Source organism: Entelurus aequoreus, linkage group LG05 (assembly GCF_033978785.1).
Source record: "Entelurus aequoreus isolate RoL-2023_Sb linkage group LG05, RoL_Eaeq_v1.1, whole genome shotgun sequence".
In the NCBI taxonomy this organism is placed as follows: Eukaryota; Metazoa; Chordata; class Actinopteri; order Syngnathiformes; family Syngnathidae; genus Entelurus; species Entelurus aequoreus.
In genome coordinates, this window is record NC_084735.1 from 70,434,486 (window position 1) to 70,461,896 (window position 27,411).

At 39.5% G+C, this 27,411-nt stretch overlaps 1 protein-coding gene across 2 annotated transcripts in view; it reads right to left on the reverse strand.

Annotated features, from left to right (window-relative positions):
• Positions 1-25,805, reverse strand: part of LOC133650960 (leucine--tRNA ligase, cytoplasmic-like) — a 47,494-nt gene extending 21,689 nt beyond the window's left edge. The window contains exons 1-20 of one of the 2 annotated variants that reach the window (XM_062048775.1): positions 25,678-25,805; positions 25,134-25,255; positions 22,459-22,546; positions 22,307-22,387; positions 22,077-22,217; positions 18,591-18,752; positions 18,407-18,519; positions 18,258-18,321; positions 14,634-14,722; positions 14,321-14,546; positions 6,522-6,609; positions 6,108-6,184; positions 3,428-3,481; positions 3,184-3,324; positions 1,874-1,951; positions 1,690-1,775; positions 1,552-1,617; positions 1,389-1,471; positions 425-563; positions 144-356 (exon numbers count right to left, since the gene is read on the reverse strand). In XM_062048775.1, the coding sequence (XP_061904759.1) occupies positions 144-356; positions 425-563; positions 1,389-1,471; positions 1,552-1,617; positions 1,690-1,775; positions 1,874-1,951; positions 3,184-3,324; positions 3,428-3,481; positions 6,108-6,184; positions 6,522-6,609; positions 14,321-14,546; positions 14,634-14,722; positions 18,258-18,321; positions 18,407-18,519; positions 18,591-18,752; positions 22,077-22,217; positions 22,307-22,387; positions 22,459-22,509 (1,952 nt within the window). In that variant the 5' untranslated portion in view covers positions 22,510-22,546; positions 25,134-25,255; positions 25,678-25,805. Of the gene's footprint in view, positions 1-143; positions 357-424; positions 564-1,388; positions 1,472-1,551; positions 1,618-1,689; positions 1,776-1,873; positions 1,952-3,183; positions 3,325-3,427; positions 3,482-6,107; positions 6,185-6,521; positions 6,610-14,320; positions 14,547-14,633; positions 14,723-18,257; positions 18,322-18,406; positions 18,520-18,590; positions 18,753-22,076; positions 22,218-22,306; positions 22,388-22,458; positions 22,547-25,133; positions 25,256-25,575 lie in introns of both variants that reach the window. The other variant, XM_062048774.1, reaches the window with a different exon arrangement.
• Between the last annotated feature and the right edge of the window lie 1,606 nt (positions 25,806-27,411).

The following is a 27,411-nucleotide window of genomic DNA, read 5'->3' on the forward strand; positions in this document are numbered from 1 at the left end:
TATTGGCGTTTAAGGCTTTTTAAAGTGTTAATAAGATCTTTTAAAACAACTTATTGTACAGTGCAGTAGCAATTAGGTCGGAGGACAAAAATGTATTGTGTAATGTTAAAAAAAAAAAAAAAAAACATCCATGGGAACCTCACCTGTCATTGGGCCACATGGCCACATGGTTGTAGAGATAATAAGACAAGTGGTTGGGCACCAAGTCTTTGCCAGAGACACGCACATCCACCGGGTACCAGTACTCAAACTCCCTCCTTAGCTTCTGGAGGTGCTCTTTCGGGATGCTGGTCTTAGGGAAGGGGGATGCCTTGAAGAAGATGAAGTCCCAGACCTCCTTCGTCATCTGCTGCGGTCTAGAACGAAAGCAAAAATAAATTAACATTAGAACATAATGAATTGTTAGCTTGTGTCGTGTCCTTACTTGATGCCCAGTGGCGAGCTACCCTGCCCGTTGAGCACCCCGCCCTGGAGGAGGTGGGCCACAGTGTAGTACGCCATGTAGATGGTGGAGTCCGAGAGCGACTCGATCAGCCAATGCTCATCCCAGGGCAGCCGTGTTCCTTTGACAACCGAGCAAAACATAAGTAGTGACAGGCACACACCCAAGAACACAAGCAGAGACAATAGATGGTTATTCGGTAGCACATTGCTGAAAATAAATAACAGTGGCTATCTTTAATATTTGAAGATTTTATACTATGAGAACAACAACTGTACATTTGAGGACAATGTCCTAAATCGACTATTTTAGCCTGACACTCCCGAGTTAAAACATCAAAATGCAAACTGCAACAAAAAGTTACATTTATTTTTTTTAACATGTCCTGTAAATAAGTTACATTTAGAATGTCAACAAACACTTTTAAGGTACCATGGCTGTGGTAATGCTGAGTTAGTGTTGCGCTAATTTGTCTTGCCTTGGAAACCTCAATTTATTTCTGTCATACCAGTATTGAACATATGAACATATTTTTTAGGACTCAATCCCTGAATGGGACTACAATATTTATCCAAACCTGGACTGAAAGTGAAAACTTGCAGTGAATGGTTATATAGTGATGTGCTAAACGTTTGTACTTACGAACCCTGTTCAAGAACCAACAAAGTTGGTAAATCAATGTTCTAATGTAACTAAATTTTTTATTTAATACAAATACTGTATTGATCACATATGTTGGTACATTTGAAATCAAAATGGTCCTACACATCACACTGCTTTGCTTCTGAATGACTTAATTTCTGATGCAGCCCATTTAGCAAACTGCAATTGCACCCTCTGCTGGCTGTTACCATGTACTTAAATTCAATATGCTAACACTGCCACAAATCGAACGCATCATACATACTAAAGGTCCAAACATTGATTGATCAAACTCCAGACCTACCGAGCCCATAAGTACGTGAGCAAGCATGCTCCTGTAGCCAGGCCAAAGTAGCCTCAAAGTTTCTTCTGGTCTCGTCACAAAACCTGTCAATTTGTGCAGAATATGTTAGATGTTTAAACACAATTAATTACTATTGAAAATATTAGCAAAGCAGTCATGTTACGTCTCCAAAGTTTTGAGGGCTTGATTGGCTTGCTTCTTCCATTCAGCATCACCGTAATCCAAATACCTTGAACGACAAGGGAGCTGATTCACTTTTCTTGCAACTCCTCGGGTTCCACAAGTCGTGTTTGTTACTCACCATTGATCACAGAGCGCCACCACACACTCGTCCGCTGAACGGGACATGACCTGTTTTTCTGGCTCCATGTAAATAGCGGCCTCGCCCTGCCAAGGACCGATGCAGCGTCGACATTGTTAGATACGAGCGAGTCGAACGGTTGACTGGCATTACAAACTTCAGCAAGTCATGGAAGTTGTCCTACCCTTTCTACCATCATCTTTTGGATGGGCTTCTTCACATCCTGGACTTTCTGCCCCTTGTAGCCATCAACCAACATAATCTGAAGGGAATACATTGTATCATTATACACAGTCAAACAACCTATGAGAGGGATATTTATTTCATGAAGTTGTTTTACTACACGTCTCTAAGATGTATTGCAGTTATAAACTGGCAATACAAAAATTAAGACAGTGGTACCTCATTTTTTAAACCCCCAATTTTTGCCAAAAATTTGCCATGATTATCACAAAGCTTAACATTGGGCATAACAATTAGTGTGTCTGTCCGTGTATGATTCTGCAGAATCAAGAGCCCAAACAAGTCTCAATCACTGTGCTTTTTTTGGAGTCAAAGAAAGTTGCAAGTTGTAGCAGTCTGCTGTGGAGTTGCGGGGTTACGACAGTGTATTGTGCTGTTAAGCGCTGTCTCGTAAATAAAGGCGAGCAAGAACACCCTTATTGTCTGTGCGTTCTTGGATATAACACGAGTGCCAACAATTTGACAAAGAAGGAGGGAAACACTATTGAAAGAAAAAAACTTGTAGCATATATTAATATGGTGTACTCCCTCGCCACTCATCTGCGTCTTCGTCAACAAAAACCTTCACTAATGGTACAAATAAAATGATTAGAAATCTATTTAATTTATATCGGTGATCCTCAATTACTATTGAGAACTTGATATTTATCCGTAAAACGCACTGTGAGTTACATTATTTATATATGCTGTTGACTACTTTTTGTCCTGTTCATTACTGTAACAAACTTCTCCATCTCTACGCCTTAGTTAGCTCTGTACATGTGTTCCTGCGTACTTACTACTACTACTCGGCAGAACAGGGAGCATATTGGTTAGATTGAGCACTGCTGCCATCTAGCTGAAGGCTTCTGTATCTCTCTAACATGAATTCTAGAGTGTGGGCACACAATGAAAACCTACCCTGTTGCTCATGACCCAGTATCTGACTAATACTAATTTATTTGTATATTGTGTGTTTTTTGCATGTAAAAGTATAATTATTCTCTTTGTAAATTATTATTTTGTAAATATTTCGAGTCTGGAACGGATTAATTGGATGTACATCATTTCTAATGGGAAAAACTGCTTCCGTTTTCTTATTATTCTGTGAAATTTTCAATGGACCTTTCGGAACGGATTACTAACGATAAGCCAGATACCACTGTACAAATACAAATAAAATGTACTTATATAATTTTGATCAATCAATAATAATTAAAATGTATAACATAACAATATTCTAGCACATGAGAGAGCATACTACCAACTAACCCCTTCATAGAATCCCTTCAAGTAGACTTTCTCTTTGGCTTCAGCCAGTTTATCCTTGTCATTCTGGCTCTGGATCTTCAGCTCATCACACACTAGAGGAGCAGACAGGTTCCCGTAACCTGGAATGTCTATAATAGGGATCTGAAATGCACACAGAAACACAAAAAGAGATAAATATCATCCAAAACCTGTGTTAAGTATAAATGAAGTGGTTAAGATGACATGACAGAAGAGAAGAGCTTACCGGCTCAAAAGGCAGCACCATCTTGTCCTCAATTCCATACTTCTCTCTAAGGGCCTTTGAGGGCATACATAATGCAAGTTTAATTAAGCAATATCGAGTAATAGTCTTTTAAAATTCAGAATCTTTGCATGTAGTCTGCTGAATCTGAAGCATTCGCAAATCCTTGAGTCATAACAGGACATCTGGCATTGATTTGCTGTGGCTTTTAAACAGAACCCAGCCGAGCAGAATATTGCCATAAAGTGCCAGCGTATGGTGTGACGTATAAAATGCACGCTGGAGTGCCCCCCCCCTGTCTCGCCGGGCATTGCAAAACAGTCTTATACACAAAGGGCCTGATCTACTTAAGGTTTGTGTGTACTAAAACACGTGCAAACTTGATAGCACACACAAAGCTGATCTAATAAACTTGTGAGCAGTGGATTGCGTCTGAAGATGCAAGTATGTTAAACAGCACACATAATGTGATTCATCAACATTGATTTGCAAGTGCTGTATGGCATTTTATTTAGCATAACTAAAAAGTACGTTCAAACTGACAGTTACGCACACAGCTGTTAAAAAAGAGGTGCTCCAGCTGTAAAGACAGACGTTGGACAGAGAATCCTCTGTCCTACGAGAGAACATAGTTGGAATGTCAGAAATGAAAAATATTAAGACATATCGTCTATTCAGCAACATCCTTTTATAATTGCATGCTGGGTGACTTAAGGGGATGATTAAAACAAATTAAATTGAAGCATTTTTGTGTCTGTTGGCGTTTTATTTTAAATGTCATTTGTTGTTTAATTTAGGTCATATGTTATGATACATCTCTTATATAAAAAAAAGTATTTCATTATGCATTTTTTTGCGTTTGAATCATTGCAAACGTACAAATAAGATGTGATGATGTGATCCACAGCCCCGAGCACAGAATGCACCGTCTGTGCTAAAAATGTTTTTGTTTAGGTTGCGACTCAGAAAAAATGTTGCAGATTATAGATGTGTGCTGCTGGTTCAACACATTGCACACATGTAGGAGAATCCTTATTATTTTACAGCTGCTGGATGACTTAAGGGGCTAATTAAAACAAATTCTACTCAAGCGTTTTGGTGTCCGATTGTTTTTTTTATTATATTAATTTTTTTCACATTGAATATATATTAACAGATCTCTTATATTAAAAAAAACTTATTGAAGTTCTCCAGCGCAGTAAATACAGCCTATGTCCCATGAGCGTGGCTTCAGCGCTGAAAAAAAAGTGGTTTTCATTGTACATGCACTGCAGGACTGCTTCTAAAAAGTGGTACATGTCTCCTGCTTGTTTCAAAACATAGCAACATGCCACAGGCAATCTCATGAATGTGCAGTAAATGATCAGAGTGTCTCAATGCCGAAATCTGCGTAGTACACGGAAAAACCTCACTTAAATAAGGCAATCAGCATGAGTTTAGAATAGCATGTGCAATGTTAGCATATTACATGCAACATGCCCACTTATGGTACACGCTATTTTATAGATTGCACGCATTGTTTAGCGCGTGATAGTGATGGGTCCGGCAACACCGAAGCATCGGCGCATCCGTCGAGCGCATAGAGCTAAACCCTGTGTCGGTGCGCGTAACGCTTTTAGAAAGTCACGTGACCGATCATGAGCTGTTTCGGTCACGTGACCGATACGCGAACTGTGTCGCACTGACGCCTCCTCTGTGCCCTGTGAGCGGGTCTTTTCTACAGCCGGAGAAATAATAACTCAGAAGAGAAATCGTCTAAAATTTAAAACGTTGGAAAAACTGTTTTTTTTTTAATAAAAATGTGTAAAACAAAAAAAAAACATTCCCAGTCTACAAGCATCCTCATTCACAACACGTTCTCTTAGATTTCCATGTTATGATACATGTTCACATTATTTATTGACTGTATCTAAAAAAAATATATATATATTTTTATTTAAATGAAGATATGAAATAATCCTAAATGAAATACAATGACTTGGTTTATCCATCCATCCATTTTCTACCGCTTATTCCTTATATTATTGTATATACTAGGTCATAAAATCAGTATCAGTTGAGTCGGTCCATAGGTTGCCTGTAGGGATTTTTAATGTCCAGCAGATGTCAGTATTTAGTGACTAGGTCATAAAATCAGTATCAGTTGAGTCGGTCCATAGGTTGCCTGTAGGGATTTTTAATGTCCAGCAGATGTCAGTATTTAGTGACACAGTATCGACACAGTATCAATACAGTTTTGCAATGTGTCGAAACGCTTCATGACGCCTCATCAACCCATCACTAGCGCATGGTATTTGGATCTTAGTAGATCAGGCCAAAAGTTTCCCATCCTCTGTTACTAACTACCTCCAGAAAAGGTGGCAAATTGACAGGTAGTGATGTTTAGACATAACAATATGACGTTTTGGAGAAGTATAAAATGAGTTAAAGTCCTGCAAAACAGCTGCTTGATAGCTGCAACAGTAGAACCACCATTTATTCGTCCTATATACTTAACGCAGCAAAGCGGGATATTGCTGCGTCTGTCGGAACATTCACATTCACACAGGATCCTTGACAGACAGCCGCAATTGCTTTCACTACCCGAAAGCAGAATATTCCTATACGTTCAGAACAGCACAGAAAAAAATTACGGAAAAGGCCATTATTTGTTACGTGCAAGAACTTCTTCAGAGAAACTCACTTGTTTTTTCTTTATGTCCCTGAGAGCAGCGATGTCATCCGGAGCATCAGAAGGCACACTAGTGACCACACCGGTACCTGGCCAAAGCAAACAAGAGGAACAGGGAACAGGCATACATTTAAAGGCCAAGTCTGAGTTTTGCCACCACAGTACACAAAGGTTGAGCCACTGCGTGTGTCAGAGCAACCATTGAGGACAGGAGAGGTATATAGCTGCTTGAGAAGCCGCCTAAATGTCAACGCATCAACCCGCACCCCCACATCCACACACCTCATTGCTTCTCATAACCTTTCAAAATCATGTGGACCTGAGGGTAATTAGATATTTGATTCTGACATTTAAACTTTGTCATTTGGAAAAACAGTTTTTTGGGGGAGTCTGAATGCTGAATTGTTTTGTGTCAACTTGTCGTACCTTTGTCCTCTTTGATGGTGAGCATGGGCAGGGCGTAGATGATCTTGTAGGATGTCAGAGGCGCACTCAGAGCACTGCCGAGGATATCCTGCATGCACAAAATTTAAGTGAGGATTACCGCATTTTTCGAACTATAAATCGCTCCAGAGTATAAATCGCACCGGCCGAAAATGCATAATAAAGAAGGAAAAAAACATATATAAGTCGCACTGGAGTATAAGTCGCATTTTTTGGGGAAATGTATTTGATAAAACCCAACACCAAGAATAGACATTTGAAAGGCAATTTAAAATAAATAAAGAATAGTGAACAACAGGCTGAATAAGTGTACGTTATATGACGCATAATTAATCAACTGAGAACGTGCCTGGTATGTTAACGTAACATATTATGGTAAGAGTCATTCAAATAACTAGAACATATAGAACATGCTATACGTTTACCAAACAATCTGTCACTCCTAATCGCTAAATCCCATGAAATCTTATACGTCCAGTCTCTTACGTGAATGAGCTAAATAATATTATTTGATATTTTACGGTAATGTGTTAATAATTTCACACATAAGTCGCTCCTGAGTATAAGTCGCACCGCCGGGCAAACTATGAAAAAAACTGCGACTTATAGTCCGAAAAATACGGTAAATGCAATGGTTCTTAAAGGGCTCCTTCATGGCTCTGACATTCTAAATTGGTCATGAGCCTTTTTTGGGCCTTGTCACAAAATGGTTTGTTGCTCACTTACCTCAAATAATGGAGAAAACATAATAAAGAGGTGTTATAAAATGGCAGGGTAATAAAATGAGTGAGGCACATTAGGGACTGTATTAACCATCAGGGGACAAAGGCTGACTTTTTTGTAATTTCAGTAAATTTTTTACTGTATGTTTGGTCACTATTTTTGCTGCGGTGTTTTTCCTAAGATGATTTTTTTTAATGTCCAATTCTTTCACAGGTGTAGGATAGAATAGGATAGGATAGACTTACTTATCAAACAACATGGAAATTACGTTGTTGCAGTGCAGGTTTTTGCATACGGTAACAGAAGTAAAACGTAAATAAAAACAAAACATTTGTAATAAATACTACATATTGTGCACTTATATGTATAGATGAATTAAAGATCAAATAAAACAAAAATCTCTAACACATGTATTGCACACCACCAAAAAAAGATCACAGTAAACACATACAAGCAGTGTAAAGTCTTATGGCTGTGGGTAGAAAGGACTTGCAGTAGCACTCCTTCTTGCATTGTGGATGTAACAATCTAATGCTGAAGGAGCTACTCAGAGACTCCACAGTGCCGTGCACGGGGTGAGAGGGATTGGACACTATGGTTCTTTTTAACAGCCCATATTATCATGTATCCCAATAATCCACCAATATCATTTATCACATGTGGTTCTTACAAAGACATCTTATAAAATACAATTTAACTATGGCTCTAAAAGCTTTGACTCTTGAATTAGAATAAACAAAATATAAGTATTTGTATAACCACATCATATACCATCAACATAAATTGAAGAACGAGAGTTTTCTTTGTTTACAGCACAACAAAATCAATGTAAATTTGGGGATATTATATTGTGCTTTTCACATGTGCTCCAACACACCACACCACACCAAACTACACCACTTATAAGGCTAGAAAGTAGGAGACTGTAGGGGTTACACCTGTCCTCCCTTCAGTCATTGCTGTCTTTGCCAACATGAGTCTGCAGTAGATTTATTAGGTTTTGGCCTGTCCATGTCCCTATGAGAGGTTGTCTGAAAGATTCCCATTTTTGCAACTCGACTCTCTCTTTCATAAACTGTCATTTGACACACTGGCATTACGCTCTCTGCGGATGGCCTGCCATATTGAATGTGTTATCAACATCCACGCTGAGAGCGAATGGAGGGAGAGCGTAGCAAGTACTCAGTCCACGGCTCTGAACACAGCGAGGTCCGGGCGGGAGACCCTGTGAAGCCACCTTTACCATACTTGCCAACCTTGAGACCTCCGAATTCGGGATATTGCGGGGGGTGGAGTATATTTATAGCTAGAATTCACTGAAATTAAAGTATTTGTTATATTGTTCTACTAACTGTACTGTACTTGCTGCTTACTTACGACTTCTTTGTTTGTCTTGTCTTTATTGCACAAGATGTAATTCAACCACACAACAGCGCCAATGTGTGTCTATCCCTTTTCCCGGCAAAACTCGAACACCCACTTCCTATTAACAACGTCACTTCCCTATCTCTCCCGGAAGTGCCGCCCCCCAGCCAAAGTCATTGGCTAACCTCCGTAGCCAGCCGCTTCAGTATTAACATGCCGGCTGGAATAAACACACGCTGAGAAATAGCTCCGTGCCTGCCTACTTTATGGGTTATAGATAAACCTATGGATAATGGAGACATATATAATAGTCTCCTTTTCAGGTGAGAGACGACGCTAAAAGCAGTGCCTTTAAGGCACGCCACCAATATAGTTGTCCGGCTGGAAATCGGGAGATTTTCGGGAGAATGGTTGTCCCAGGAGATTTTCGGGAGAGGCACTGAAATTCGGGAGTCTCCCGGAAAATTCGGGAGGGTTGGCAAGTATGACCTTTACAGAGTCTGTCCATGCAACTGCGTAGGTGGAAATGCACCCGGTGTGTGCCAGCTACGGCTGCATGTTGCACAGTGTTTGCACACAGTCGCAGTGATTATCCACCACTTTTTTATTGCCGTCGTCATAACTCAAGTTCTCAAGCTCGCCATGTCTACAACAAGAACGTCTCCGCAACTCTCCTGCTCCTCTTTCACCTCATGATGCGCACACACAACTACACATACATGCTTCAAACTGAATAGCGATACAAAGAAGAAAAAAATACATACACACACACGCTTCAAATCGTGTCAAGTCAACCCAATAGTTAAGATTTTTTTCATAAACCGATGGCACAGTTTTGACCCAACAACAACCTGAATTATATTTCCATTATTTAACATCTTTGTACTTGGTAAGTTGGACGATTATAACACAATGAACCTGTTTAAATTCGACAATTCTCAGATTGGCTCATTCAAGTAGGGTTTCCCCAGATTGCCAATACACCTGTGGCAGTGGAAGCATGGCTAGGGATGTGGTGGGGGTGTGGTCAATATGACGTCTCCCTTTAATTGCATGAGCTGCAATAATGCATATATTTTCTTTAATAAGGATAAAATATGTTATACCGTATTTTCCGCACTATAAGGCGCACCTAAAAACCTCCAATTTTGTCAAAAGCTGACAGTGCACCCTATAATCCGGTGCGCCTTATATATGGACCAATATTGAGCCTCCAACAGGTAAAAGTTTCAATCAATCAATCGCAACTACGGCAAGCAGCCGCCGACTTCATTTTCCTCCGTCTTCATTTTCGCCCGTAGAAGAAGTTATTTTTGCTTGGGGGAATTTCAAAACTGGCTACTACCTATTCCAACTATTCTGCAATGTTGGATGCTGAATGTCTTTCATCTAATGGCATGGTCGTAAGGCAGATTGACTTCATGTTCCATTCGTTTCCAATGTAACGGCATGTATTGCCAAGGTAGGCTTCCGAGGCTACACTTGTCCACACGTCACACCAATAACAACAAAGAAATGTAACTCGTCAGATCAGAACTGGATCAGATACTGTACACATTTCTGCTGTGAATAATAAAGGATTAATTTTAGGCTGCCTCTGAATAATAGCATGAAATATTCCAGCACCTTCATAACGTTTAGTTATACTAAAGCGTCACTCAAACCTAAATAGATTTATATAGCTTTATCGGCCCAGCTACATTGATCCTTTATGAAACAAACCTGAGATATTTCTGTCCGTTACGCTTATTTCGAAATTGGTAACCGTGCGTTTTCTCTCTCAAAACGGAGTCAAATGTGCCGGAGACACATTATCAGCCCCGCTTTGCAACAAAGGGATAACGTTAACGTTACTCACAAAAAAGCTGAACTCATGAATGCCTGTTGCGACTCAAAACAACACAGAAAATGCACTCTCCAAGATGTTCCTTTCCTAACACTCTGAAAGTTAATACACAACAGTTGCTGCTTCGCTTCTTTAAAAAAATCTCCTCGTCGTCACGTGAGCTGCACATGACACATCATTGGCTGGCTTACTGCCACCTCATGAGACATAGCCTCAGCGCCCCCCTGGCGCTGTTTTGTAATGTTTTTGTACTTACTTTGATTATTGTTTCTCAGCTGTTTGTAAATGTTGCAGTTTATAAATAAAGGCTTATTAAAAAAAATAATAATAAAAAAAAATAAAATACGTAGCCTCAGCACATGCGCATAGCATAGATCCAACGAATCGATGACTAACTTAATCGCCAACTATTTTTATAATCGATTTAATCGATTAGTTGTTGCAGCCCTATAAATGTCGCACTACATGTTATACCTTGCTGTTGTTGAAAAATAAACAAAACACCACGTCACTGACTTTACCTCGGGGAAAATAATAAAACAGCTCATTTTGGGAGTGAACAGAATAGATTTCCTGTTGGCGAGCTTCACGATGATGACTAGTGTGGTGTTGTTGCCTCTTCTATTCAGTGAGATGCACGCATCAATGGTGTTAATATTAACATCAATTCTCTTTGATTGCAAAAAGTTGACCACATTGCACGAAACAGCGTCCATGTCAGCGACCTCTGTTGTCAACTGCTCTTGCATAGGATTGATGATTGTTGCGTAGACCTGCAATGATGAGGACATTCTGTCGTGTAAACAGATCCACTTCCACTTAGAAGTCTTCCAAAACACTGATGTTCCCCAGATTGGTGATATTTTGTTGACTGGCATTGAGCTGTTGTCTTAATGCAGCCATCTCCTCCTTTAAGTTCTTTAGTTCAATATTATCTTGTTGCATGGCATGCAACTGTTGGTGCACTGCTGCTATCTCCATTTGAATGTTTTCCACAACACTGCTGTTGTCCCAATGGTTGTCGTCTTGCTGCTTGGCATTCGACTGATGGCGCAATGTTGCATTTTCCTCTTTCAGATTCTCCACCTCCCTTTTTAATGCTGTGTTGTCTTCACTGAGAATCTTTACTTTTTCTCTGAACTGTCTGAATTCCGTCATATCATTACAAGACTCTTTTCTGTCTCTGATAAGTTGTTCTTGGAGATCTGCAACATCTTTTTGTACACCTTTGATAATCTGATTGTGGATATTGTTGACATCGCTTTGTAAAGTTCCTACTAATGCTTTTAAGTCCGGTTCCACCTCTGGTAACGGTGTATTGCTCTGTTGACGAATTCTTGTCGTGCTCTTGGTTGCTAGGCAGCAAAGTGAAGCCGTTGGTGTTGTTTGCTTCCGTTGCAAGCGGCGGATATATGGTATTTTTTTACGTACCGGTACCTTACCAGCCCGAGCTGTGTTAGCCTTTCTTGAAGATCCCTTGTGTGGTCAGAAGCATTAAAAATATATCCAACTCTTTCGGTTTTGTTGTTTAGCTTGGGGTTGCTAGGCAACGGCTTTGAGCTAGCATTTAGCTAGTTAGCCCCTGGCTTTTCGGCACCTTCGGTTCGCTTACTTTAGCGAATCTTTGCCTTAACAAGCTATCCTGTAGTTGTAATCACAATCAGTCGTCAGGAAATTACGTTTTTTTTTAGTCAAAACTGGCAGCGGGAACGGCGCTCATCTAGTTTCTCCCTCGGAAACAGGAGGTGACGATTTTTACCATTGGGGACATTTTTACCATTGGGGACATTTTTACCATTGGTGACGTCAGCTGATTATACGGAAAGTGCTTTGCTTGAGTTTGAGTTTGAGTTTATTTCGAACATGCAAGCATACAACATGATACATCACAATTTCCAGTTTCTCTTTTCAACATGTTCGAATACGAGTAGGAAGAAGCAGAGCTTATTTAATCCTACCCCTTTTCTTTACATAACAGTTGCTAAAACTTTTTGTTCACTTCCTGTTCACAATAAACTCCATAAGTAATCACAATAAAAATAAATTAATAAATAATAGTAAGAATTTAATAATAATAATTGGTGAAGTAAGTCATATTTCATATGATGAGATAAGTAAGATTACTTTAAGAATGAATGAATGGATGGATGAAATAAATTGAGAATGTTTGTCATGGTTCTTCTTCTTTGTACTTTGTAAACACTAAGTTTGAAGAGTTTCTTGAAGTGGATCATATTAGTACATTGTTTGATTGCTTTGCTTAATCCATTCCATAATTTAATTCCACATACTGATATACTGAAGGTCTTAAGTGTTGTACGTGCATACAAATGTTTTAAATCCGCCATTGTAGTCTGATGCAGTAGTCAATAAGCTCCTTTTTCATTATCCTGTTGTTGTGGGGCAGACTGGCTCGTACATGCTCATGCATCCTGCGCTGTTGCCATTTCTAATACAATGTAGCGTATACTTCTAACATATCTGTCAGTAGACTTGCTGTGGAAGTGCTGAAAACTACAACAAAGACGGCAGGGAGAAGACACTGTTGAAGTGGAGGCACGTAAATAAGACCAACCCACGAAATGGTCAGAAAGCGGTTTAGAAACGGTCTGTAAAATATAATCTATGCAAAACTTTGACAAAAGAACCACCACTACATGTTTTGTAGGCCACAAGTGTTTTAAATGTAGAAAGAAAAAAAATCATAATATGACCCCTTTAACCAATTCTTATTTTCCTATCGAGCCTGTCAAACCTGGAACCCAATAACTGTTAATATAACGGGAACTAGCAATACAAGCAGCATTTAATAAGGCCTAGAAGATTTGACTGCTCAAGAACCAAAATTGTAATCCTAGTTGATAGGCCACTGGTATAAAATGGAAGTGCATATTATGAAGTATGTATTTTATCAATTGTTTTATGCATTTATGTCATGTACAAGGTACATCTGTGGCAGTGAGTGTCTACAACATCACCTTTGGCACGTAAATTCTCACCTTTGGAACGTAAATCTTGGAATTTTACATGTTTAATATTGTGAATCTGTGTGCTATGTTTTGAATGTGTGTGTCTTAATTTTAACAGAAACTTGCCAAGGGACTGCATATGGAAATTAGCTATTGGCTATAATCTCACAAATGTATATGTCAAATGATAATTGAAATGTATCGTCCTTTTTAAATTAAATAAATCTAAAAACAGACATTGTTTTTCACCTGACATGCTGTAAAGCGAAAACGCGATATAGCATTTTTGAACCTGCGGCAGTTTGTTGACAACGTCTTTATCCATTGGTGCGACATTTAAATGTGTGCATTTTTTTAGTTAACTGAAATAGAAGGAAGGACCTTTGGTCTCATACCAAAGCTTTGGAGGTAAGATAAATGTCCTTACCATCGTTCTACATTTGTTTTTATTGATTCTGATATAATTACAAACCTGCTTTGAAAGTGAAAAAGGATAAAGTAAGAATACCACAACACATGTGGACATAAACAGACCAAATGTTTATAGAAATGACTGCTTTGAGCTTGAAATTTAATGTCGACAAAAGCAACAGACCATGTATTTCGACATCAGCTTTAGCTGGCACTATTTAGTACCAAGAACAACACATTGGATCAGGACTTGAGGAGTTAAGCATCTGGTTCCACTGTTCTGTCAATGTTTAAAGATTAAAATTAAATATTAAAGTACCAATGATTGTCACACACACACTAGATGTGGTGAAATTTGTCCTCTGCATTTGTCCCATCCCCTTGGGGAGCAGTGGGCAGCAGCGGCGCCGCGCCCGGGAAACCAATGTGTCAGAGTTGATCTACCATTAGATTAAATAAATGCTTACCTGTCCTAGTATTTCCATGAGCACAGGCACTACTCCATTCTCTTTGGTGAATCCCTGGAAGGACATGTTCCGAGCAGACCTCCTGGTGCAGATGAAGATGTCCCCGCTGGTGGTCTCAAAGGCCACGTAGTTCATGTCGGGCCTCACCCAGCAGTTGGTTTGACCGAACATGGTCTCCGGCCTAAGAGTGGCGGCCACCAGGTAGATGTTCCTGGACTTCATAGCACTGGAGGAAGGACGGCATGGAAACTTTACTTCTGTCTCAGATTCAAATTGCATTGGCTGTGATGTAATTTGCAAGGTCATTTGTAACCTGCTGTAAAAAACTTTGGACTTGAATTTCGCGGTGTACGGTTCAACAATCTTCATTTTGATGAGTGTGTACTCCTGAGGTCCTACTCCCTATGAGTGAGACACAAAAAAAGTCAGTGTTAAAAATTAACCTAGTTCATAACTCGAAAGCTACACAGTAGCATGCAATAATTATACTGTAGGGTATTGGTGAAATCATTATTATTCATTACGTTAGGTAATATTATTCATTACAGTAGGTAAAAGTTTTTTCCCAGGGGATGATTTGAGAGCCCGCTGTTTTCCTGCGGCCGCAAGCTTTTAAATTATTTACTTTTTTAAATTCGATCTCAATTCTGTACACTGCTGCTGGAATTTTAATTTTCCTGAGGGAACTCTCCTGAAGGAATCAATAAAGTACTATCTATCTATCTATCTAATGGGTCCCATTTTTTTAGTCTTTGGTATGACTTGGGGTTTGAACTCACAACCTTTGTATTAGTGTTCCTAAAAATCAGATATACCGGCCCTCAGACAAATTTTTTTCTTTAAATTTGGCCCCCCAAGTCAAAATAGTTGCCCAGGCCTGGACTAAATTGTGTATTGTTCATACCTGATTATTTTAAGTACATACAAATCTTCACACAACTTGTAAAATATTAACAATACAGTACTGCTAAGGCTCCCATAGCCAAATCTACTTCTGGTTCCAAGAGTAATACAGTAGACCCTCGTTTATTGCTGTCAATTGGTTCAAGGCCTGGCCATGTTAAATTAATTTCGGAAAACTAGGGCTGTGTGATAAAACAGTATCAATATATACCGCGATAGACATGTAACAAATATCAATAAAACATTTAATTTTAAAAAAGCCAGCAGACCCTAGAATAACTTGCATCAGTCCCTCCGTGAGCTCGACTGTTTTGAAACTTTAAAAAAAAAACATTTGAAGACTCCTCTTTTCAGTAAAGATTTTAGTTAATGAACGGCGCTTTGTGATTTTATCTGTGAGAAGCGCTTTATAAATAAAATTGACTTACTTACTATCAAGTTTAGTAGCACCATCTGGATGTTTCGCAGTTGATTATTTGCATGGAGTTAGAAGAGAAAACTAAAAATTTGTGCTGCAGAGAGTGAAGAAATTGTTGATAAAACAGGAAAAGTCACCTCTGCAGTATGGCAATTTTGAAGATTATTTTTAAATTTACCAAAGTCAGACCAAAGCGCTCATTATCAGTAATCCCACACCTCTTTAGCCACACTCTTAAAATAGTTATTCTCGGGTTTCTGTTATGCTTTCATATTTAAACTTCGCACTATTTTGTGATACTTTATTAAACCTTTTTTTTTACCTATTCTTTATTGTTGCATGTTGTGAAAGTGTTTATTGTGATTTTAGAATTTAGTTTACATTGATTCAGTGTTTTTCATGATTGTGTTCACATTACCTTTCTTTTCTGCTTTGATATCTGAGTGGATTATAATCAGAGGAAGGTTACATTTGAAATAAAAAGGTTTACATTTATTATATTTTTCTCCTGGTCCTTAAAGGCCTACTGAAATGATTTTTTTTATTTAAACGGGGATAGCAGATATATTCTATGTGTCATACTTGATCATTTCGCGATATTGCCATATTTTTGCTGAAAGGATTTAGTATAGAACAACGACGATAAAGATTGCAACTTTTGGTATCTGATAAAAAAAGGCTTGCCCCTACCGGAAGTAGCGTGACGTAGTCAGTTGAACATATACGCAAAGTTCCCTATTGTTTACAATGATGGCCGCATGAAGTGAGAGAGATTCGGACCGAGAAAACGACAATTTCCCCATTAATTTGAGCGAGGATGAAAGATTTGTGGATGAGTAAAGTGCAAGTGAAGGACTAGTGGGGAGTTGAAGCTATTCAGATAGGGAAGATGCTGTGAGAGCCGGGGGTGACCTGATATTCAGCTGGGAATGACTACAACAGTAAATAAACACAAGACATATATATACTCTATTAGCCACAACACAACCAGGCTTATATTTAATATGCCACAAATTAATCCTGCATAAAAACACCTGCGTGTTTGTTATGCTAGCTCCTAGCTCCTCTGCTAGCTCCTAGCTCCATAGAACACACCAATACAATTCAAACACCTGATCAACACACACAATCACTCAGCCCAAAAGACCGTTCACCTAACCCAAGGTTCATAAAGCTTATATATTTTTAAAAAGTTACGTACGTGACGCGCACATACGGTCAAGCTATCAAATGTTTAGCAGCCAAGGCTGCATACTCACGGTACCTGATATTCAGCTGGGAATGACTACAACAGTAAATAAACACAAGACATATATATACTCTATTAGCCACAACACAACCAGGCTTATATTTAACATGCCACAAATTAATCCTGCATAAAAACACCTGCGTGTTTGTTATGCTAGCTCCTAGCTCCTATGCTAGCTCCTAGCTCCATAGAACACGCCAATACAATTCAACACACACAATCACTCAGCCCAAAAGACCGTTCACCTAACCCAAGGTTCATAAAGCTTATATATTTTAAAAAAGTTACGTACATACGCAAAAAAAAGTTGCGCACATACGGTCAAGCGATCAAATGTTTAGAAGCCAAAGCTGCATACTCACAGTAGCACGTCTGCGTCTTTGTCATCCAAATCAAAGTAATCCTGGTAAGAGTCTGTGTTGTCCCAGTTCTCTACAGGCGTCTGTGTATCGAAGTCAAAAGTCCTCCTGGTTAGAGTCTCTGTTATCCGAGTTCTTCCATCTTGACTGCATCTTTCGGGAATGTAAACAAAGAAGCGCCGGCTGTGTACTGTTGTTGCTGACTACGTTCGAAAAATACGTCCATTTCGCACCGACAACTTTCTTCTTTGCTTGCTCAGCTTCCTTCTCCATAATGCAATGAACATGATTGCAACAGATTCACGAACACAGATGTCCAGAATACTGTGGAATTATGAAATGAAAACAGAGCTTTTTCGTATTGGCTTCAATGTGGAAGGCATACCCGTGTTCCCCGGGCTACGTCACGCGCATACGTCATCCGCAGAGGCGTTTCGAACCGGAAGTTTAGCGGCAAATTTAAAATGTCACTTTATAAGTTAACCCGGCCGTATTGGCATGTGTTATAATGTTAAGATTTCATCATTGATATATAAACTATCAGACTGCGTGGTCGGTAGTAGTGGGTTTCAGTAGGCCTTTAAATTTGATAGGTCATTAAAAATATCAATAATTATCGATATCGACCGATATAAAACAATTAGTGATACAGTTTTCAGCCATATCACCCAGCCCCACCGCAAATTAAGAAATATTACACCTTTTTTCCATATCTAGAGCATAAAACCACAATACTCACTAGGCTGCAGTCAGACCCACAGCCCCTAGAGTTACACAAGTAATATTAAAGAATGAAATGGGGCCACAAACAAAATCTTGTTTCGGGCCACAAAAAGCCTTGGAGTCTGCTTTTTAAACGTTAATATCGTGGACAATCACCTTAATTTCTCTGTGGCAGCCAAAATGGTGATTGTAAATAAGTTTCTCTTTTTGCAAAGTCACATCCAGGTTGGGTGCCTGTGCTTGTACTGTACATGGTATTTTGATGTAAGAAAAATATACGCATACCTCTCCTGTCTGCCTGTCATGGTCCATGCATGGTTGCCCATCCCTCGGGGAATAGATAGTATACCTGCAGGAGCACAATATGATATTGATTAATACAAATATCAACTATGGATACCCATTCGTCAATATTTCTAAAAGCGCCATTTCACCGTTTCCCAAACTTGATCTTTTTCCTCTCCTTTAGGGTGACAAACTGCCACCGGACAAAAGAGTCATAGAAAGGGTTGACGTCTGTGGTGATGAATGACCGCCGCCAGTCCACCTGTGTGGCCACAGAGTGCCATGTAAATACATTTCATCAGGAGCGTCACACACAGATCATGTCTTTGTCACCTTCACGCCCATCAGTTTGAGGTCTTTGACAGCCAGAGGAGGGAAAAACTCCAGCCAGTGTTCAGCATTGGCGAACTTTTCAATGTCGCTGTCATCCAGGCCTAGAGACTTCATGATGTTCCACTGAAAGGCCGAGCAACCGGATTTGGCCACAACTTTACTCTAAAGGGACAAATAAAAGTTATAAATGGTGTGATAAATGATTTCAATGAAGGACAATGATATGTCTAATGACGAGTTTTATGTTCTATTTGGGTATTAAAAGGATAACTGCACTTTTTTGGAATGTTGCCTATCATTTACAATCCCTATGTAAGACTTTTTATGTATTATAATTCATAAATAAACGTTAGCAAAAAGTCAGCTAACAATGGAGCCAATTGGAGTCGCTCTAGTCCATGGGTGTCAAACTCTGTGTAATTTCACTTGGCCCATGAGGTGATATCAAATTAACACTAGAGCTGGCCCGCCGATTATATACAGCGGCGGTGCCGCGGTACACCGCTAATACTCATACTTGCCAAACCTCCCAGGAGACTCCCAAATTTCAGTGCCCCTCCCGAGAATTGTAACGTCCCCTTTTCGTCCAGTCCAACGAGTGCTGGCTCAGTTACATAATACGTGCGGCTTTGGCACGCACACAGACGTGAATGCAACGCATACTTTATCTTCAGTGATACAGGTTACACTGAGGGTGCCAGTATAAAAACCTTTAAAATTGTTAGAAATATACGCCACACTGTGAATCCACACCAAACAAAAATGACAAACACATTTCGGGAGAACATCCGCACAGTAACACAACATGAACACAACATAAACACAACAGAACAAATACCCAGAACCCTTTGCAGCACTAACTTTTCCGGGGCGCTACAAGGTGTGTGTATGTGTGTGTGTGTGGGGGGGGGGGGGGGGGGGGGGTTTGGAGGTAGCGGGGGTGTATATTGTAGCGTCCCGGAAGAGTTAGTGCTGCAAAGGGTTCCGGGTATTTGTTCTGTTGTGTTTATGTTGTGTTACTGTGCGGATGTTTTCCCAAAATGTGTTTGTCATTCTTGTTTGGTGTGGATTCACAGTGTGGCGTATATTTCTAACAATGTTAAAGTTGCTTTTACGGCCACTCTCAGTGTAAACTGTATCGCTGTTGATGAAGTATGCTTTGCATTTACGTGTGTGCGTACAGGAGCCGCTCATATCTTGTGACTGGGCGGGCACGTTGTTAGGAGGGATGAAAAGCGGACGTGACGTCAGCTCGTAGAGGACGTTAAAAGCAGTGCCTGTAAGGCACGCCCCCAAGACTGTGGAATACGAGATATAATGACTGATGAACACCTTCGTTCGATAATGAGGGATGCCTCAGCTCAAAGCCTGAGCCCCGACATTATGAACTAGCATCCAAGAAAATATGGCAGGTATCTGGCTTGGGCACATCAGATTAGATCAATGTGTTGCAAATTGAGCAGTTTAAAGTCCTGAATGGTTGGTTTATTCATTATTTTATTTTCAAACGTATACCTGTGGAAAAAGTTAATGTTGATATTTACCTCAGAAGGCTGCAAATAGAAAAGAGGCATTCAATTTTTATTTAAATTGTATTTCATATGCCATTGATATTTTTTTATTATTATTGTTATTATTTGAAACTCGATTTTGCATGTCACTATAAAGTTATATAAGCCTTGCTTGTTCAATATGTAATGCAAAACTTGTTTGGGTCCCTATCAAAAAGGTTAATTTGTTCAACCTTGGCCCGTGGCTTTGTTCAGTTTTAAATTTTGGCCCACTCTGTATTTGAGTTTGACACCCCTTCTCTAGTCCATCTATAAGGCGCTCTAAAAAACATCCAAAACCAACATAAACATTTTATATACATTCTATAAGTATATATTAATTGTAGTAACAATCACATTTATAACAACATGTAATATTTACGCATTTTGGTCATTTTAAACATATGGCGGCGTATTTATACAGACACATCATGTTTACTTTTGCCTTTAACAACAACAACAACAACTACCAATCATGACAGCCTTCATGAAAACCATCCTTGAATACCTTGGGACAAATGATGATCCAGAACTTTATTTTATTGCGCCTGAATATAAGGAGGATGATCTACAAGTTTTAGAAGCGTTGTGTTAAACAGATGTAGCTTTAGTAAAACACCAAGCCTCAAGTAGCAGTATGGACAAGTGCTAAACAAGAAATACAAACTATCGTATTTTTCGGAGTATAAGTCGCTCCGGAGTATAAGTTGCACCGGCCGAAAATGCATAATAAAGAAGGAAAAAAACATATATAAGTCGCACTGGAGTATAAGTCGCATTTTTGGGGGAAATTTATTTGATAAAACCCAACACCAAGAATAGACATTTGAAAGGCAATTTAAAATAAATAAAGAACAGTGAACAACAGGCTCAAGAAGTGTACGTTATGTGACGCATAAATAACCAACTGAGAACGTGCCTGGTATGTTAACGTAACATATTATGGTAAGAGTCATTCAAATAACTATAACATATAGAACATGCTATACGTTTACCAAACAATCTGTCACTCCTAATCACTAAATCCGATGAAATCTTATACGTCTAGTCTCTTACGTGAATGAGCTAAATAATATTATTTGATATTTTACGGTAATGTGTTAATAATTTCACACATAAGTCGCTCCTGAGTATAAGTCGCACCCCCGGCCAAACTATGAAAAAAACTGACTTATAGTCCAAAAAATACGGTACAAACATAAAAAAACAATGTCTTACTGTAGACTGTCTGCTCTTATTAAGATGCAGACTGATGGGATGTTCAAATCTTTCCGTTTAGATGAAACTGGAATCATAATCCACCCGGAGGCAAAAAATTTAAATAAAATAAAAAATAAAGAAAGCTGCCCTCTTTTTTGTGTCTTTCTCGCCATCTCCGGGTCCAGGTTGGCTGTCAAAGTTTACCAACTTCTCAGTTTATGACCACATGCTTCTACTACCCAGGTGAGGGGCATGATTTGTTATCTAGAATTAACTTTTGCCAATTTAGGGGCAATGCAGCAGCAGCAGCTCAGGACTGTATGTCAATACAGCTACCTAACCTCGTTAGCTCTCTGTGTTCACAGCACCGCAAAAATAGTTTGTCTGCGATCATTTAGATCGTACATGATCTAAATGGAGTTTTTTTGGCTGTTTCTTAGAGGGCTTTATGGGCGCAATAGTGTACTCCCATTATCTGCATTATTAGCCACCTCATATTTTCTGTATATTACAAATTAGAATGCACAAAAAAGAAAGACATATGTCTTCTTGTCTTACATTGGGATTGCAAATGACAGGAAAAATTCCAAAAAAAGTGCAGTTCCCCTTTAAAAAACCATAACCATTTACCCAGCTGTTTTGTTGACTAAAACGTTGGCTATAATCCAATCACTTTTAAAAACCTATAGAATGCAACATTACAATTCAAAGTAAACAAAGAAATATGCTTTCAGACCTTTTTGCTCTTTGCTTTGTCCTTAATGATGATTTCATCAGACACCATTGGCTTTTCCTTCTCCTTCTCTTCCTCCTCGTCAGGAAACTGTGGTGGGTTTCCGTACAGCTCCATCTCTCTCTTTAGCTTGTCTGCGCAGGCCTTGGCAAAGACAACATGCATTTGCAGTTAGATTTGTTCATTCACAGAGCAGGTATGAGACCTGTCTTTGGGGAAAAATAATCACTTACTCTGATTGGCATTCCTGTGCAATGGAGGCCAAATGGGAAAAGGCATTTTTTCCCTTTTAAGGCCTGGTAGCCAACTGCAAACTGACAAGGAAAATACATACACATTTGAGAAATAATTTTTAAGTTTTCTTTTTAAAATATATCCAGCTTACCTCACACTTTGACAAGCTGAATGTGTGACCGAGATGCAACCTCCCATTCATGTATGGGTAGGGGAAGGTGACAAAATACTTGTTTTTGCTGTGGAAAGAAGCGTTTTAGGGCAAGTGTGAGCAATAGCAAACGTAGGGAAGGACAATTAATTGAATTTTGTATTCAATTATGGCTTGTCACAATCATAAAAATATGTGCATGCAAATTCCGAGGTCCGTAAAAGGTGAAACAGATGGAGTGCATGAGTGAAAAAGAGCACGTTTGGGATCTCACCATGGTCGCTACTTTTTGCCTAATCAATAATCACTAAACTCACCAAAAAAAGTAAGGTCATATGATTTCCGTGTTCACGTAACCGCGGACAGTCACTTAATTGGCCAATAAAAACAGAATCTGCTGTTAAACGCAGAATATCACAGAAATTGACATAAATGTAAGTGAAATACTGTCATTGTGAGAAGGAACATTTGTTAGGGAAAATAATGTGTCCGGGACCGCTCATTCATCCCCGAAACACTCAATTGCTCTGTTTTGAACTTAACGTCGAAACGGCCACTTGAAACAACGACTCAACTACGAAGCTATCAAGAAAAAAATCCATACAACACATCTCATCTGCTTGTGTTGTAAAAAACATCATCGATGTAAGATCAACGTACAAACAAGCTTTCTCTCTTTTTTTGCAGCTTCAAGTCGTCTCAAAACCTGTCAACTCAGAACAGCAGCACACTTCCCCCCCTTCACAATACCAGAACTCTGCGCCAAATCCGGTCTGACTGCGCTAACAAAATAAAAGTTTCAAAAAGTACCTTACATACTTAAAACACTTACTATTGTAATAATAAACATTAACACGTATTAATAAACATTACAAACGTATTATGCTTTGTTTTAAAATAATGGTCAAAATTTTCCAAAGATGTATTGCACCAATAAATGTGAGGATTTTTGCATTTAATTAACAACCCATCCATCCATCCATCCATTTCCTACCACTTGTCCCTTTTGGGGTCGCTGGAGCCTATCTCAGCTGCACATGGGCGGAGTGGACAAGTCGCTAAAATTAACAACCATTTTATCAAATGTAATATATGACACAAAAAGCACACACTTTATTGGGGTAAAATGAGTGTAAAGATAAACAGAATTCAAAATAGTTTAAATGAAAAAACAGAATTTTATTGTTTTCTATATTGCTTTTGTTATTTGACTTTGTTATTACTATCATACTTGTTGTGGTTTGTTCGTTGAAACTATATTTACAGTTGAGTTTTGTTGGTACAATTAATACTCATGTTTTCAAATGAACATTTAATCGTGTTATTAATGGTTATTACAAGAGCGATCAAAATAACAGTGATTATTTTTGCCATAATCGTCCGGCTCTAAGTGAATGTTTACATCTCGTTTCCATCTCTGCTAAGGCTAAATAAGACGTGTTATATTATCTAAATTGACAAACGGTGCACTGCCTCAACAATTTAATGTGGGAATTAAATCATAAGGTATCTACATCAAAAAAAGAGGAATTGTAACATCCTGGAGGGTAGAGACAAGGCTTATATTAAAAAGCCACCAATAGTACGTGTCCCTCACAATACGAAGGTCCTGGGTTCGATCCTGGGCTCGGGATCTTTCTGTGTGGAGTTTGCATGTTCTCCCCGTGACTGCGTGGGTTCCCTCCGGGTACTCGGCTTCCTCCCACCTCCAAAGACATGCACCTGGGGATAGGTTGATAGGCAACACTAAATTGGCCCGAGTGTGTGAATCTGAGTGTGAATGTTGTGTGTCTATCTGTGTTGGCCCTGCGATGAGGTGGCGACTTGCCCAGGGTGTACCCCACCTTCCGCCCAAATGCAACTGAGATAGGCTCCAGCGACCCCAGAGTTTCCCACACATTCATTTATTTGTGGCGGCCCGCCACGAAAGAATTACGTCCGCCACAATTTTTTATTTTTTTTTGTCCTGTCCAGCTTCTCAGGCAAATCATATGATGTGGATGCCCATAGGCTGTTCAGGTTTACTTTACAAAAGAGAAGTGTAGGATACTTCTCTTGTTGCCTTATTTGTATTTGACCACTACAGTTTTCTGTTTATTTGTTACTGACTGTGGCAGGACACCTCTGCCTCTGTTTCACTTTATGTTGCTGGTAAATAATATGGTTGTAGTAGTAGGCTAAAGTTAAATTATTTAGTATGCACTAATTAAAGGGGCAGAGCTTTAAGAGACATTTTAGCTTTTATATTTTATAAGATATATTTTTTGTAAGAACCACAATTAATAAATATAGTTCAGTGAATAACTTATTGTTCAGATCTGTATATAAATATGTACATAAAGTGTTGTAATTATATTGTAAAATGGATGGATGGATGGATGGATGGACATTTAAAACAAAACTGTTATTATTAATAATTAGTAAGTATACATTTTTTTAGCCTTTTTAGAGAATCATATCACTGTAGTAAATTATGCAAATTACTCGATGATGTCACGGTAACCACGCCCATGGCCACGCCCCCACCGCCACAGGTATCTTGGCAGTTTATGGGAAACACTGGACCCCGAAAGGGACAAGCGGTAGAAAACGGATGGATGGGTATGTATGATCTGCACATTTGTTTTCTTGGCATTCAAAGCCTCTGACCATTTATTTTCCTAAAATCTACTCACTGTGCACTTTCCCCAAGGGTTGCGGGCACATCATTCTCAAAGGCTTTCTCCTTTTCCCATTTAGCTTGGATTTCCAGCTCGATTTTTCTCAAAAAGTCCAACTTTGCTGTTCCCTTGCGCTCCTGCAAAAGCCATGACAAGAAACAAAGTGTGCATCAAAGCAGTTGCAGGTCTGACACTCACCAGTGCAAATGCAATCGTAAAAAGAAGATAAAGGCGTAATTTCATTACAAATGAATATACACTTACAACAAAGAATATAGCAGAATGTCTTAGTCACATATTTCAAAGTCTGTCGGATGTGTTTTAGTACTACTAATCACAAGCTGTTAGCTGACTTTAGCTAGCAGCTACAGAAAGTATGTGGTTAAACATGTCCACGTGTGCTAGTCCTACACTGGCATTATCCACCCAAGAATTCCTCTCCAAACAGCTTACTTACCGTCATCTTGGCACAGGCGATAATGTAACTGTTTTAGTCGGTTGCTTCGCAGAATTAAATTGACAGTATGACAAGGGAAGGGAAACCCACGCCACCGCTCACCAGTGCGCGGCTGATGACATCCGGAAGTCAGCCTCTTCGCAATGCTTTCTGGGAAATGAAGTCCAAGGCAATGTCCTGTGTGATAACGTTCGCTATCCGACTAAGCACTGTACGTCACGACGAGTGGCGGTGACGGCAACGACACGGCCACTCGTCGTGAAGTAACCTGAACTTTTTTAACTATGATTAAAAAATTAAACGACACCAGGAAGCCAGAAGCTGTACCATGAATTGATTAACGTGGACCCCGACTTAATTGATTGAGACTTTTATTAGTAGGTTGCACAGCGAAAAAGTTTTTAAACTTGTTTAAGTCGGGGTCCACTTAAATTGATTCATAACAATAATTAAACAAGTTGAAAAACTTATTCGGGTGTTACCATTTAGTAAGCAATTGTGCGGAATATGTACTGTACTGTGCAATCTACTAATAAAAGTTTCAATCAATCAATCAATCAAGCAGAAGAGGGAACAAGGGGGCTGGAGCCTATCCCGGAAGGCAGAGTACACCCTGGACAAGTCGACGCCTCATATTTAGAAATAAACAAATAATTATAAACTAGCTCAGCATGCCCCTTCTTTCTTCAAGGTGCTTTTGTTCTGCCCTTTATTTTCTAAAAGTAAGTAGCAGATCACCAACTAGATCATAGCTTTTTTAACTCTTCAATATTCAATGGACCAAGTCCATTGAATATTGGCCAATATTCCCTGGAGACCTGTGCAGGCACGAAAGATAGTGAAGTGAATTCCATTCATCCATTTCCTACCGCTTGTCCCTTTCGGGGTCGCGGGGGGTGCTGTAGCCTATTTCAGCTGCATTTGGGCGGAAGGCGGGGTACACTCTGGACAAGTCGCCATGCACCTCATCAGCCAACACGGATAGACAGACAACATTCACACTCACATTCACACACTAGGGACCATTCAGTGTTGCCAATCAACCTATCCCCAGGTGCATGTCTTTGGAGGTGGGAGGAAGCTGGAGTACCCGGAGGGAAACCACGCAGTCACGGGGAGAACATGCAAACTCCACACAGAAAGATCCCGAGCCCAGGATTGAACTCAGGACCTTCGTAATTTGAGGCACATGCACTAATTATCTCATATTATGTTTTGCATATGGTGAATGTTTATTTTCAGCTTGGAGAAAGCGAACCACCAGGTTTAAGTAAATAGTAGCATTTCAGTTTGGGCACATAAGTTTAGTACTGACATTTGTGTGTGAATTTGATTAGTTCTCGCGGAAGACAAGGCAATAAAATTGAACCTGTGCAAAGGTGATGGCCCTATCCGTGAGAAGAGACTACATGTTTAGCCCAATGACAGCATCTGTTTTCTTTTCAGTCACTTACACACAAACGTCCCCTTTATGGCCAAGATGTGCTCTCCTGACTTAGCACACACACAGAGACAGGAGGTAGTTATATTAAACTGATGGTTTGGCTTCTCCAAGTTAGGAGTCCTTCATTTTTGACCTGACCTTGTCCAGGAACTGCAGTCCTGTATAATGACGCTTGCTTGTAATAAAGCAACTTTAGGTTCAGTGCAGCGTCTGCGACGTCTCTTTTGATGCAGCCGCACTGCCAAGTTGTCCTTCTGCCCGGGAGAGGGCGACAAGGCCACAAATACACATGCAGAAGGGCAGCAGATTGAAGCAGCAAATGGGGGAGTTACCATTGCTGATTGAATGTAATGACATCCCAGACAAATGTGATGAATTCCCGACATCCAAAG